The sequence below is a fragment of the Platalea leucorodia genome (genome assembly GCF_965183815.1).
Source record: "Platalea leucorodia genome assembly, chromosome: 3".
Lineage (NCBI taxonomy): Eukaryota > Metazoa > Chordata > Aves > Pelecaniformes > Threskiornithidae > Platalea > Platalea leucorodia.
This window is the reverse complement of record NC_138825.1, coordinates 2,144,899-2,158,935: the sequence shown is the minus strand read 5'-3', so window position 1 is coordinate 2,158,935 and position 14,037 is coordinate 2,144,899. Positions and strand designations below refer to the sequence as shown.

The following is a 14,037-nucleotide window of genomic DNA, read 5'->3' as shown; positions in this document are numbered from 1 at the left end:
TGTGAGGTGGTTTTAGTCTTATGAACTGAATATGGGAAGGGTTAAAGCAAAATGAAGACTTGCTTGAATACATGAGTATCCGCTGATGCTATTTTAACAATTTCAACTCTTCTTCTAGGTTTCGATCTGAGGCAGTTGTTGAACAACGGAGGACAGAAACTGTGTGAGAAAGGTGCTAAGTTGCTATGCCAAACATTGCATGGGAGCGGGGAAACATTCTGGCTTCCCTCCCGCCCTTTTTGAGGAGGACGGGGGATTTCTGGAGAGCGTGCGAATGTATATATTGACAGAAACTGAGAAAGTGGGTTGTGCTGCACGAGGACCGTCTGAGCAGTGTTATGTTATATACAGTAATGCAGTTGACAAGGTAAATATTTTTCAGGTAAATGAGCAATGAACAATAATAAATAAAAAATGGTTTGCTGCTTCTTTGTCTTCTGGGGGAAAAGGGTATAAGCAGACCAATTGTGACCTGTTGGTGTAGTTACAGAAATCAAGGATTGGTGTATTTTCAGCTGGTTTTTGTGCCCCTGTCTACATTGCGGTCAAATAGAAGCCAGTACAATGAATTCATGCTGCCAGAAGTTAACAGTGGGCTTCATGCTTGATAACCACTTTTCCTAACTTTATGGCAGTTCTGAAATGATAAAAACATTATAAAGCTGTCCTAAACCAGGAGAAAATCTATGTAACTAGCAAGACCCATGACATGTACCCCATATGCCCTGTATTAGCGTTAACGGCTCTTCAGTTGTTACTGCTGAAGTTCCTGAAGGACTCCTGCCTGCCTCATTGTGTCTGCCTTTTTCAGACACTGACGGAGATGAGACATGCCAAGAATAAATAAAGATTCTCAGTTTTCGAGGTGGACGGGAACACGGGTTACTGAGTCTGCTTTTAAATCTTGAGTTGGACTCCTATTTTAAGACATTAAAATGCACAGCCCCTGCTCCCTTGGTTTTCCACACCTGTAAGTGCTAAGGACATTTAGTGCCCATCTAGAGAAAATGTCTTTTATTACGTGGAAATGGTTGCTGCAGCTGCCCAGATAAGTGCTGATTGCCTTTGTTTTTAATAACATTTGTGATTATCGAATCTGAGGTAAGTTTAGAGGCTGTCTTTCACAATGTAAAGTTTTTCCGTATTTTCATCCTCTTGAACAATGTTACTTGCTTTTGGGGCTGTTTTTTATTATATTAGAGCAGTGCTGTGGAGCTTGCTCTAAGGAGTATTATTTTTTCTATTTATTTTATTTTAAACCTATCATGCTTATTAGAAGGTTCCAGAAAGTTGTTCTTCTGTTCATTCTCTCCATATAAATATAGTGTCCAAAAATACATTCACAGATAATAGAGTACATCACTGCATACAAGAATATCCCGACTTCAATCAAACAGGAATATGAGGCGTTTATTGCCCGAATCAAGAATGGCCAAAGGAATGCATTTTTCCTTCACAGGAGATTAAAAGCTCTGGAATCTGAGTCCACGACTCTATTATACTATAGGAAAAAAGAGCAACGGAGCCTGAAGACAAGTTAGTTATCTCTAGTAATGTTTAGAGCAAAATACGTTGTTTTAATTAGTACATGAATAATTTAGTTGTAGCTGGCTTCGCTCGTTTGTATTTTTTAAATGTTTCAATTCTTGTTTTATTTTTATATGGAAGCTGCCAATGATTGTGTAAAACCTTGCTAACGGGGTGTTAGATTTCTGCTCTTCTCATCCTGGTGCTGATTCTTGTGCCGTCAAACTTGAGGTGTAATCAGCAAAGGCTTTGCGTGCAGAAAAACTGCAGGATCCGGCTTGGAAGTTAGACACACACAGATTCTCTCCACCTGTAAAAATAGCATAGCCTCAAAGTGAGACTACTGCGTTGCTAAAATGCACTGTCTGAGGTAGAGAAATACAGAAAAGTGAGAGAATTGTGCGCTTTTCTCATTTACTGTCTTATATTGAGGACGTTGTGTAGCTGCACGTATGTAGCAGATTCTCAAGAGAGGCAGTTACCTTGCCGTATGCAGTCTGAAGTAGAATAATCTGGCAAACTGGGGGGAAAGCTTCACCGAGAACAGCGGAACAGTGTGACAGCAAGCCTAGTTCAACAGCTTTTGGTACTGAGATCCTTGCAACCTGATGCATAAAAAGAACAAGGTAACAGCTCCTGTTTTACGGGGGTTTGGGGAGTTTTTTGTTGCTTTTTGTTTGGTTGGGTTGGTTTGTTTGTTTGTTTTTTTCCTCCAGCATAAAGGCTATTCAGAAGAATTCTGCAAAAATTAAAAACATAATATTGGAAATTTATAATGTTAGAAAGATACCCTCTGAAACCTTTGGTACCTCAGAGAAAACAGCACATCCTCTTAAGCCCATCCCAGGTAAATCCAATCTTCTGCTGGTTTGAGAGTTTCTTCTAGATTAAATATTTTTTTAAATAATTATATAAAACCAAAACCAAACCAACCAACCAAAAAAACTAAGCCACCCAGAATAGTGCAATGTATCAGCAAAATGGAGATCCGTTTGCTGGAATGCAGAACAGCAGCGACCCAGTAGAGCGAGGGAGGTGTAGACTTGAAGAATAAGGTGTTCAGCAGGTCTCTGCTGCCGTGGGAAGCTGCCCGTGAGGGGAGGTGCAGCCTGCATTACTCTTACCAGCCGGCTTTGCTGCCCGCAGCTGGGAGCTCATGAAAGGCATTTTCTTCACCCACGGGCCTGAGCGTAGAAGAATCACTCGGCTTGGATTCCCTTTCTAAACGTCTCGCTCAGTTAGACTGACAGGTGCTGGAACTGGAAAAGAAAGGGGGGAAAAAAAAGTATATCCCTCGGCAGAAAAAGACTGAGTTGGAACAAGAACCCGGGCGCTTGCTGGCCTTATGAGATAGAGCTGAAGCAAAGAGAGAACAGCTGAAGCTCAGGTTCAAGTCCATATCTGCAAATATTTTTAATTTAGATGTGTTCCTTATGTCGCATAGACTTTTTTTTTTTGTCTTATGGATTGAGGTTCTGTACGTTGATCAATTATTAACATGCGTGCTGTTGATACTATGATGAAGATTTCTTGATTTGGATGACTGTGCTGATCGCATACATCTTTCCCTCTAACTATTCACAGATAGGCTGGAATTTTGTTAGTTGCAAATGCTGTTTCTGCATGTTTCTTGTCTTCTGACAAGATTGTCACCTGGCAAGATCTCCGCTTTCAGATCATGAAAAATAAAAGAGATGAAAGAGGTAAAGTCATTAAAAATGAAATGTCAGAACAATTGAGGATAAGAGTATGAGACTAGGCAATCGGCAATAGTGGGCTAAGAGTTGGGTCTCTAAGATGGTATCTTTTATTCCTGTCTGGTAACTTTTGAGGACACTGGCGGCAAAACTGAGTTTAACTGGTGCTGTAAAAGGTGTTTCCTAAACAATCATCTGCTTAAGGAGATTGTTTCAGTTCTTTTAAAATTAAAAAAAAAAAAAAAAAGAAAATATTCTCAGTTTAAAAAATAAGTTTTCATATAAATGTATCAGTTGACAAAGTTCGTGGTTGTTTGTTTTGTTGTTTGTTATTTTTTAAATGCTCTAACACTTTTAACCGATTTGCTTGTTGAGACAGTAATGTGGTTATCCTCGACTGCCATGTTTTATATTGTAGCTCTTGATGTCCCTAGTAAAATGTCTGAAGATTCACTTGAATATTTTGAAAGGTAAAAAGAATGTGGTTATTGTGCTCTGCATTAGCAGTTTGCAATATCGTAGTTAATGCATCGTATTGAATGCAGTCCTTCCAGGACACGTTCTTTTTGTGACCCTTTTGCTGTTGGTAAAAAGTGCTGAGGTTGCAGCCATGCACGTGAAGTCAATTGTTTATCAATGTTCAGAGGTTCTTCTTTGGCCCTTTTTCTAAAAGGACCGAAATTGAAGAGACCAGCTGTTCCCTGTGTTGTGAAAACTGACAAGCTAATCTGAAATACATTTCTGTGCGCACAGGTGAAAATGCGCAAGTTTTCGTTATGGACGCTGCCAGAAGCACTAGCTAGGGAGGCAGAAGAGATGCAACTGGATGTCTGGAAACAAAATTGGTGCTTCGTACTGGAAAATGGTGTGACGAAGATATACTAGGTTTAAATATGTATATTTTAAAGGGATGTATTCTCAGTGTTTGGGCTTCTTGACTAGATTGCTGTACCGTCAGCCAACCATTTTATGTATGTATATGTGTATTTATTTAGTGTTTGTATAACATACCATGTTCTGTATTTTTTTTTTCTTCCTCTTTCCTAGTTTCAGTGAATTACTTTCAAATGGTCAGTAGGATGCTGCGGCAACTTACACAGAAAACTCTCTGAGGGGAATTCTCTGTAGCAAAGCAGCTCTGAAGTATCTTAAATGTAAGAACTTGATAATTGGGTCCGTTCTTACAGGATTTTAGTTGATGTCAGTCTAGTAATTTCAGTGCTTAGGAATTTGGGCTTTATCAAATGAGAATTGTTTGTGTGGGTTTGCAGCTTATGTTTCATATTCCAAACTGAAGATAAGAAGCGCTGTAAGGCTTTTTTTTCCTCCTTTGTTGTATGTTAAGGACATGCCCGAAGAGGCAGAGAGGGAGATGGCGAACTGACAACCACTGCTTTTGTTACTGTTAATGAGCTGTTGGGTTAAGCAGTCATCTTAAGGCCTAGTATAAAGCTGTTCCTAACGCAGTGCTGAAACTGTTTTATTTCTACTGATAAATTGTGTACAACAGACAAAAGCAAAGGTCTACCCGCTAGTTTGAAAGTCCCGTCCTTACTGTTACGTGTGTTAATTACTCAAGCTTAGTCTTTTCAGTCATAAAGTAATATTCTAGTTAGATTCATTAAAATTCATTTCTGAAATCTAAGGTATATAAGAACTATTGATGATTTTAAATATCCCAGATAAATGCAAAATAGTCTTTATAATTTCATCTTCCTCTCAGTGTTTTTGTTTGCATTTGGAAACACAAAAGTCCCTGATATTGGTGATGTCAGAGACGGAAGCAGCGGAGTATTTTGTCCTTCCTTTGGAAGGAGCCACAGGGGCATTACTGAACTTTACGAGATCAGTGGGGTTTTTTTCCTCTCCGTATTTTATTGGCTTTTGTTCAAGTTTTAAAAGCAATAACTGAGAGAGAGACTGTGATAAGCTAGTATTCAGGATCTGAATTACAAAATTTGTAGTCTCAGCAGCAGATATTACATTTTCTGAATTCTGACTTGAAAAACTGTATGTTTTAAAGACCCCACCACCCCACAACCACCCCTGAGATTTACCCATTACCTGTCATGAGCCCTCTGCCTTCAGTTTTGAGCAACCTTCATTTGGAATAATTAACAAAGCATCTGCTATGACTCAACCTCACAAAAGATTTAGTCAGAATTTTGTCAGAAGCATTTGGTGGGTATCAGCAAACAAAGTCTAAAACTTCAGAAGTCTTAAATAGTGAAAGATACTTTTCTGGGTGCTCAGCCAATGACTTTTGTTTTCATCCCTTTAGCTGTTAGGTGCCTTAAAGGAAGAAATCTCCCTTTGCTGAAGTATTTTGACACTGATAAACTCAAGTACTGCAGCTGGACACCTTCCAAATTCAGCCATAACTCTGGAAGCAATCAAATGTGCATTGTCTGAAAAGCAATTCCATCTGGTAACACATTGCGTTAAACAGCAAAGGTTTGTGGTTCTTCTGCACTGAGATTCGCGGAGGGGTGTGCCATCCTCTGTTACTTCCCAAGTCATGAGGCTTTGCCTTTTCTTCTAAGTAAATCCTGTCAAACAAAACACGACCAAAAATGTATTAGTGGATGTCTCTCTTTATTCTTTTGTTAAATCCTAAATTCAATAAAAGCGTAGACCAAGCCAGCAATATCAACAGCTCCTTCTGAAGGACGCGTTTTGTTTTGGTTGCGGTCAGCCTTTCTTACGGCATTGTAGACTCCAGTGGTGTTTGAGACTCTTTTCTCTTACACTGTACTTAAAAACTATATGGATATAAGATTTTCACAGCCTTCTGTGGATTAAAAAAAACGTAATTACTAGGATATTGATTTCTTTCATTTTATTGTTGATGTCAGTACCAGATCCACAGTTTCAAACACAATTAGACTAAAAGCATTCTTAATCTATAAATCCTACACCTGCACTTGACCTCTGTTTTTCCATTTATGGGTATAGGATACAATAATTTTGAATTTCTAGAAATGCATCTGTTTCTGCGTTTTTGATTTGGAGAAGACTTTAAGCTGTCAGAGATATGTTTTCCTAATCCAGTGTAGATTTGTCTGAAATGGTGAAAATTGTACTAGAACCGTTTGGTATTAAATTAACTGTAATGGGTGCCTCTTTGCTGAAAGACTCCTGTGAAGAACAACTGCTGTTCTTTAACGCTAGCCCATATTTTAGTTTTAAATTGAGATTCTAAACCACCTTGTGTTAGGATCAAAATACCACTTCTTTGTTTCAGTCCCAACCTATAACCTATCCTACTAATCCAAAAAAACTGTTACAGCCTGCTCTTCTGACATGCTGAAATCATCATTGTTCTTATGGTAATAAGACCTAGCTAGTTACATCATCACACTGAAACAGTGTTTCTCAAGCCATGCTTTATGACCACCTTGGGAATCATAAAACATTACTAAATGCAATGTTAGTAGACAACAGCTTAGTTCCTCTAGGGTGGAAGAGTGAAAAGCAGCTGCAGTTTCTAGTTTCAAGTATGACAAATGTTTACAGTAGTCGGGGAACTGCAAATTGCTTTTAATTGTTTGCTGGAAAAGCCTGTTGAAAAATACTCTTACTGAAACATAACATTGCCTTGTTTGTATAGGTAAATAGGAGCTTTACCTCCTATTCTAAAACTATAAAGTTCCGTACTGACTTTAAAACAGTCTTTTGCAAATACTAAAAATAAGTAAATAAATCCTAAACCACTTGGATTGCAGGCAAAACTGGTAGCAGCGCCTGTAGCAGACAGGTGTTGCCATCTTCTGTTCTTCTAATAATCCCTGGAAATCCGACTAGGCTTCTAAAACGGACTTTTTTTGACGTATTCCCCTGAGTTTATTGTGAGACTGACAACAAAAATCACAAATACCATCAGTTCTGAGTAGACCTGCTTTCGCAGGCTGTGCTGTGGAGCCCGCAGCAGCGGCCGCTCCGCTCCACCAGAGCTTGGGAACATCACAAGCATTTCCTTATTCCTGAAACCGGCCTTGAATCTCCCATGTTCAGGAACGCTGTAAGGCTGCAGTTGTTCCTCCCAACTGCCAGGGACTGGAATTGGGGTAAGCCCTGACAGAAATGTCCTGTCGCTTCCTATTGCTTTCAGTGCTCTTACAGCCCTCTCTGCTGCAGTTGGGACATTAAAGAAGAGAAGGAAGAGGCTGCTGTCTCAAATATAGAGAATTAAGGCTGCGAGAGGGGCGGAAGAGCTGAAAGGGGTACAGTTGAATACTTACACATGCAGAAATATGCCCATCTACACAATCCACTTCTTGTAGCTTGTTTTGAAATATTCCAAAGTTACAGAACACATTAGTAATGCTGGTTTGTTTTATTACCTTGTCTTCTTCAGGTTAATCTTTTCTGAGGCGGCAGGAGATGTTATTTTTGGCTATGGGAAAGTGGAACCAAGCGACGAGTCAAAATGCGTGGCTTTGGCTCAGGTTGCGTATGGTCAGTCTGGCGCACACAAAAAAGTTGCTCTGTGCCTGCGAAAGCTGGACCGAATTTCTGGAGCAATGGGTTATATTCAGCAACTGGAACATTTTTATTCAGGTAAATAATAAGGCTCTTGTATTGTCTGTCATGACTGTTCTACAATATATTTATTTCAGGTTTAACAGTGATGTTTTGGACCACGTTTGAACAGAAAACATTTGAAGTGAATACAAATATCTGAACTTTTGTCGTTTTGTTTACCAAGACGTCAAGAGCTCTGTTAAAATGTCCCTGTGTATTTTATTGTAATATCAATACATGCATGCTCTGACGAAGTAAGGACTGACTTTTTGTACACCTGCTGGAAAATCTCCACAGCGTTTTGGCGAGGAGCCCGATAGGAGGCTGTGGGGGTTCGCAGAGCCTACAGTTCTAAAACCAAGGCCCTTAACTTCAGTGCCTGCAACTCCCCTGTCATTTGATTGCTCTTATGGGTTTCAGGAGTTATTTTGAGTGCAATCGGCGATTCTGGCCTTTAAGCTTTTCCAGTTAAAATAAACAGTGTTTTTCTTACGGGTCTTTAATTTGATCAGCTTTCTTTTTTTTTAACTCAGTCTTAGGATTTATAATCCATCTATAAAAACAGTGAATGATTTGTGCAGTATGCTTAATATGAATAGTACAAGGCTTATTAGGGCAAATGTAGGATCCGTAAATGTGGTTTGGTTTTTTTTCTTATGTGCATTGGAACAGGTTATTCTAAATGATACCGTCTGTACTTTGGAAGACTGGAATAAGACAGGAGTTGCTTGTGCAGAAAATAAGCATGAAAGGTTATCTCAGAAAATGGTGTCGATCCTCACCTCGCAGGATGAAGCGTTTGAAAATTCGCCCCTTGAAGATGAAAAAGATGCCAGGATAAGGGAACACGTTTCTGTGTAGCAGCAGAGGGAGCTCTTACAGCAGGCAAGCGAAGAAACCTTCTATTTGTTCGTATGAACCGTAGTAAACGCTAAGCATGCGGAAACAGTGCTGGGAATTATTTTACCATCAAATATCAGCTATTTGTCCCTTTTAATATGTCTGAGAATGCGTGCATGTTTGTACTTTGTGTAACTGGAAACGTATTCCCAGTGTAGAAGACAGTTGGCATATTGTACTCTGGAATGGTATGGCAAGGTAATGGTATGCATATTCTTGCCCTCTTGTTCTCACTTCAGTACAGCGTGTCTGTCCTTGAGCGGAGCGCTGGAGGGAGATGGATACCGCGCAGCGTTTGGAGTCAGCGTGGGTACGGGAAGCTGCTCCCTCGTTCTGAGGGAGCTGGACAAAGGGCATCGGGCAGTGTAGACGTACCCTGGTGCCTTGGGCTTTTGGGGTTTTTTCCTGATAGGCCAGAAGGCTTGCTTCACTAGTCATAATACAAGGCATAGCATCAAGATAATCTAACAAATCCTGCCAAAATACAACAAATGTCTACTTAGAGCAAGTTAGTGTAAGAGCCGGTAGGGGAACTTCGCTTAGACTGATTCTGAAGAGACGGGTAATTCAGTCTCAGGGAAGGGAAGATGTCCAACTGCAGTCCTGCACCAGCAGATCCCTGGGTGCATGTTGGCAGAGCCGCTTTTTAGCTCTCAGCCCAGCACCAGTATGAACAGGAAGAATCCTGAATGTCAGTTACTGTTGTCCCTGTGCTACACATTCCCAAATAACAGACATCTCTGTAATTAAGCTAGTCATAACTACTGCTGTTTGTTTCAGGTTTAATACATTTTGGCACTTTTTTAAAGCTGCTGGGCCATATTTATTATACGGATAAATCTGCAGAGTTAGGATTCACAAGAGAGCTTTCTTTAAAAGAGAAGAATTACAAGTCTACAGATACTGTAAGTATTGTGGGGATGAGGAACAGGGAAAGGTATGCAAGTTCAGTTTTCAACATGTAGAATAATATGTCCTGTAAATATAACCATTAAGTTAAATATATAAATGTAGAGATATTTTCTGAAATAAATTACTGTTAAATATTTTTTTCTAGTAATGCCTGCCACTTAGTAGTGTCTTTCCAAATGTTTGTGAATTATTACTGCTCTGAAGAGCTCGCAATTTATGCAAGTTTTATTAGGGATACACTGTTTGTAATGAGCATTAGAGCTTCTACCTCAAGAGTGGTTCAAATCTATCAAAGACTGGACAATTTAGTAGCGCTTGACGTGTGTTCAGTGCTGTAGAAAAAGGTAAGTACTGTGACCCTGCGAAGTAGGGCCTTGCCGGGATGCTTTTGTAGTTGTCTTAGCTGATCACATCTTTTCCTAGGTCAGATTTTTTTAATCTGCTGTAGCATTTGCCATACTCCATCTGCTATGCTGAGAGGGAATCTCTAGCATTTTTAAAGTCAAAGGGCAGTTAATATAATCCTGTTTGCAGGAGAGGGGAGAGAAAGAGGCGATACTATCAAAAGATTGTGAGAACAGAGATTTAAAACATTTATTAAAGCCTCAGTTTAAAGAACATGTTTAGGAATAAATGACTTAGGTGATGTCTACTTTATGTGTCATTGCAGCTGAACTTTGACACATGTTCAAGTACATTTTCCCAGAACTACGGAGGGTGAACTACAAATTAAGAATGTAGTTTTCCCTTTTAGTGCTTTTCGCTGATATTCATGTTATTGAAATTAATGTAATCCTGCCATTATGAACATATATGCTGATGCAGATGCTCCAAGAGCAGTCAGGTGAAAAAGCCAACGCTGGTGGCTTCTGTGGGATTTCTGAACACAGCACATCTACAGAACAGAGCCCCGAGCAAGTGCTTATGATTGGAAAAGGAAGTATTGCACTCTGTTTGCAAGTACAGGCTAGCATACTTCGGAGACTGCTTGGTTTTATAAGAAACGCAGGGAGCACGAAATGTTTATTTTCCAGATTGAGATTGTTTTAGCTGTCCAGACTGTTATTTCTGTAACAGAACTAGAGCATTCGTTATTGACGCCTGATCTTTCCCTTTACTCAGCTTGACACCACCCGAGTGACCGCAGACTTCTGCACTTCTTGATTATGAAATGCAGAGCAGTTGAATTCCATAGGAGAGCTTTTTCCAGAGCCTGGTATCATCACACATGATGAATGCAGAGGTCAATAGCCATTTCTCTTCCCACTTTGATCATTTAATTTAGTTACGAAGTTCTAGAGTTTTACTTGTGACCAACTTGCATTGTAAAGTTCAAACCTGAAGTACAATTAAATACCAGGCGTAAGCAAGGGATCAGAAAGAATGGCCAAATATACTTTGTATGCTGGGAAAAGAAAGCAGGTAAAAACCCTCAGAAGTAGTAATACACCTTCATGGAAAAAATGGACAGGTGAATATTGATTTATTATTATACATTGCTGTGCCTACTGAAACTTCTGGTTCAGTTTTCTCATTTCATTTTATGCTGGTGGATGTAGATTAATTTTAATGGTGCTGTTTGTTATATATGTAATGAGGGACAAAAGATCATAATTTGATTAGTTGTCACACCGATTGTAAGATAAGATGGGGTAAGGGTTTGGCCTCAGAAACACTGTATGTATCGTGACTCGATTTACAGTGTGCCATACATCGGATTTTGACCAAAAGGGTGAAAACAGTGAATGAAAAGATCACTGACATTCTTACTGCACAAAAGCTGACATCATACCAGAAAGCAGTGCAGATGTAACCACAATGCTCTCCAGAGTGATTTCGTGGTTCTTGTTTAATATTTGCAGCAGCTGAAAAATGAAAGTGCTTGCTAAATCGAACAAGACAGCGATGGGCCAAATCCCAAAGTTTTGTTCTTTTTCTTTATAGCCATTTTTACTGTGCAGAAGTGATTTCTAGCAAGGACACGTGATCAAATGGCAGGCCTGAGGTACGTGCTTCTTCACTTGGCCTATTTACTTGCTAGCTGTTTTGGGTTAAGCATTCTCTGGAAGTTTCAGAAATCACGCTACATAAGAAAAACACAAGTGCAGTGTCAAATGTGTACTCTCTAGGGCAAACACAACTGGTACTGGGGAGGACTGTACTGGTGTTGCCTTATATGCCCTGTTTTCCTTCTGAAGAACTTGGTGGCTCTCAATCCAAGAATCAGTTGCTAATCATCTGTTGGGATTTAAAGCAAGTTACGTGTGTGTTTTATTCAGCAACCTTAAGAATCTTCAGTCACAATATACTTTTACCCAAAGTATCCGTAAAAGCCACATAGTATTTTAGTAATATTCAAACACCCAAAGTCACATATAAAGAAGAGATGGAATTTCAAAAAGCTAGAGACATCTGTAAATGCCTAAGCAAGTTTAAAAATCCATTCCTCACACAACTTTATGTCCCCAATCTCAGACATTATTTTGAAGAAGAATTACCCAGTTTCACAGATGAAGAAGTAGGAGAGCCGTCTTGTCATCTCGCTGCTAAGAGAGATTCTGAAACATTTTTGATACTGGCAGTACTCGCATTTCTCTTATTTATTAATCAAACTCAGAATGTATTGTTTCCCAGTGTTTGACAGACTTTGACTTGGATAAAACAGTCTGGTCAAAATATAATAAAGTGGCTGTGAGTTTTAAAAATACTTCAAGAATTAACAAAATTGACAGGTACACAGCATCATGGTCCTAGGCAATTTATTGTTGCCAAGCTCTGACTAGCTGACTGAATTTCTATCTCTACCTGACTGGTGTGCTGCACTCCCCTCCTGCTCAAACGCAAACTTCACAAAGGTCAGCCGCAGAATTATGCCTTGATTTAACGAAGAAATTAGGCTCGTACAAGATAGGTGCTGAATGGGAGATTAAAGATGCTGGAATGAGAGGAAATGTTGTGAGGTTAGTTACGTAGCCTAGTGCCCGGGACACTTACCTGACGGAGGAAAGCATAAGCTGTGCTTCCTGCTTCATGGAATTCTCCTGTCTTAAAATTAATTCATTATTCATCTTCTGTCTTAAAATTAATTCATTATTCACTGGAAAAAAGTACAAAGCCCATCCAAGATCCACTTCCCAGGTGAGTGCCCTTACCACATATAAGATGGTTTTGCTCCCCCCCCCCCAATTTCATTAGAGCTTAAAGAAGTGATAATACTATTTTTATTGCATTCTTGTCTTTGTGAGATTGGGTTTTTTATGTTGCTCCAGCAAGTTTTATGGAGAGAAGGAGATGGCTGTAACTTGCATGCTTTTATCACAAAACGCTTACGTGATGTGAGAGTGAGGTTTTCTGAAGTTATCAAAAGCAAAATAAAATTTTGTGATACCACTTTCACCAAATGCTAATCACAGGTAGAGGATTACCAGTATAAAAGAGTTTGTATTGATAAGCAGATAAATGATAAAGATATTGGTAAGGGTTTATATTGATAAGAGCCCATCAGTGATATTCATTAGGACCTTTTAAGGAAAATTAAGATACTCAATTTCTAAGTATTTTTTTAATGTTGTTTCTTCAGGCTCTTCCCATTATTTCACTTTTTTTCTTCTAGCTTTCTTGTGTCCCCATAGGCCGATTATCCTCATACTTTAACTCACAATGGTAGGGAGCAATCTTTCACTGGTGGAAGATTTATGATGTTAGCATGGTGACCTAATACGGTAAATGTGTTCTATTTCCATCCTTCTGTAATCCCAGAAATCCATGAGTCACACTGAGGATGTTTGGCCTTAGGCCTTCTCCTTCACTGAATTTTATGACTCTGTGAGCCTCCCTTCTGTTTTTGAAAGCTGTGTGTACAGTCACCTGGCGTGCATCATTGCTGAAGCCCTTCGTCAGAGCGAGCTATTGAAGAGGCAGCCCTGGCTGTACCTGACCAATTATCTACGCTCTCCCAAGCACCATTACGTGTGCCCTAGATAGATGTATTAACACTGTTTTGAAACTTCCAGATACACTGAGAAATCCTGATAGTTTTATTCCAAATGAATTGATGGAATCTGCTATCTAATCACAGCCCTCCAGACTTCATGAATTAAAGCTTCTCGCTGAATTTAGTAAACCATAAATTCTGGACTGTGTTTTGCTCCCGTGATACCCGCTCTGACTATTCTGCTGGAGAGCTGAAAGTGGAAGTAGGTTATCTCTGAAGACAGCAGAGCAAAAAAATGAAGTATTCCTTTCTGAGCTTTTGTGGTTGGGTTCTGTCAAGCTTAAATTCCAGTTGTTTGCTATTTTACGCTCAACAAAAATAAACATAGTCCAAAAACTAAATAAAAACATGCCATAAATACAGTGTAGGGGGACAGAATTAGCAAGCATGCAGCTGCTGAAGGCAGATTTGATAAGTAAATTCATTCGGAGTAAATTAAATGTGGAGTAAATAATTCTGAATGAAGCTCACATTGATATGAAA

The 14,037-nt window shown here is 39.4% G+C and overlaps 1 protein-coding gene across 1 annotated transcript; it reads left to right on the top strand.

Moving 5' to 3' along the window:
* Positions 1 to 830: 830 nt before the first annotated feature.
* CLHC1 (clathrin heavy chain linker domain containing 1) lies at positions 831 to 8,529 on the top strand (the record flags this gene model as incomplete). The annotated part of the gene is given in 8 exon segments (XM_082307325.1): positions 831 to 881; positions 1,347 to 1,508; positions 1,511 to 1,536; positions 2,244 to 2,374; positions 5,506 to 5,554; positions 5,556 to 5,678; positions 7,582 to 7,784; positions 8,421 to 8,529. Coding segments are annotated over 8 exon segments (759 nt in total). The 3' UTR covers positions 8,435 to 8,529.
* Positions 8,530 to 14,037: the final 5,508 nt, after the last annotated feature.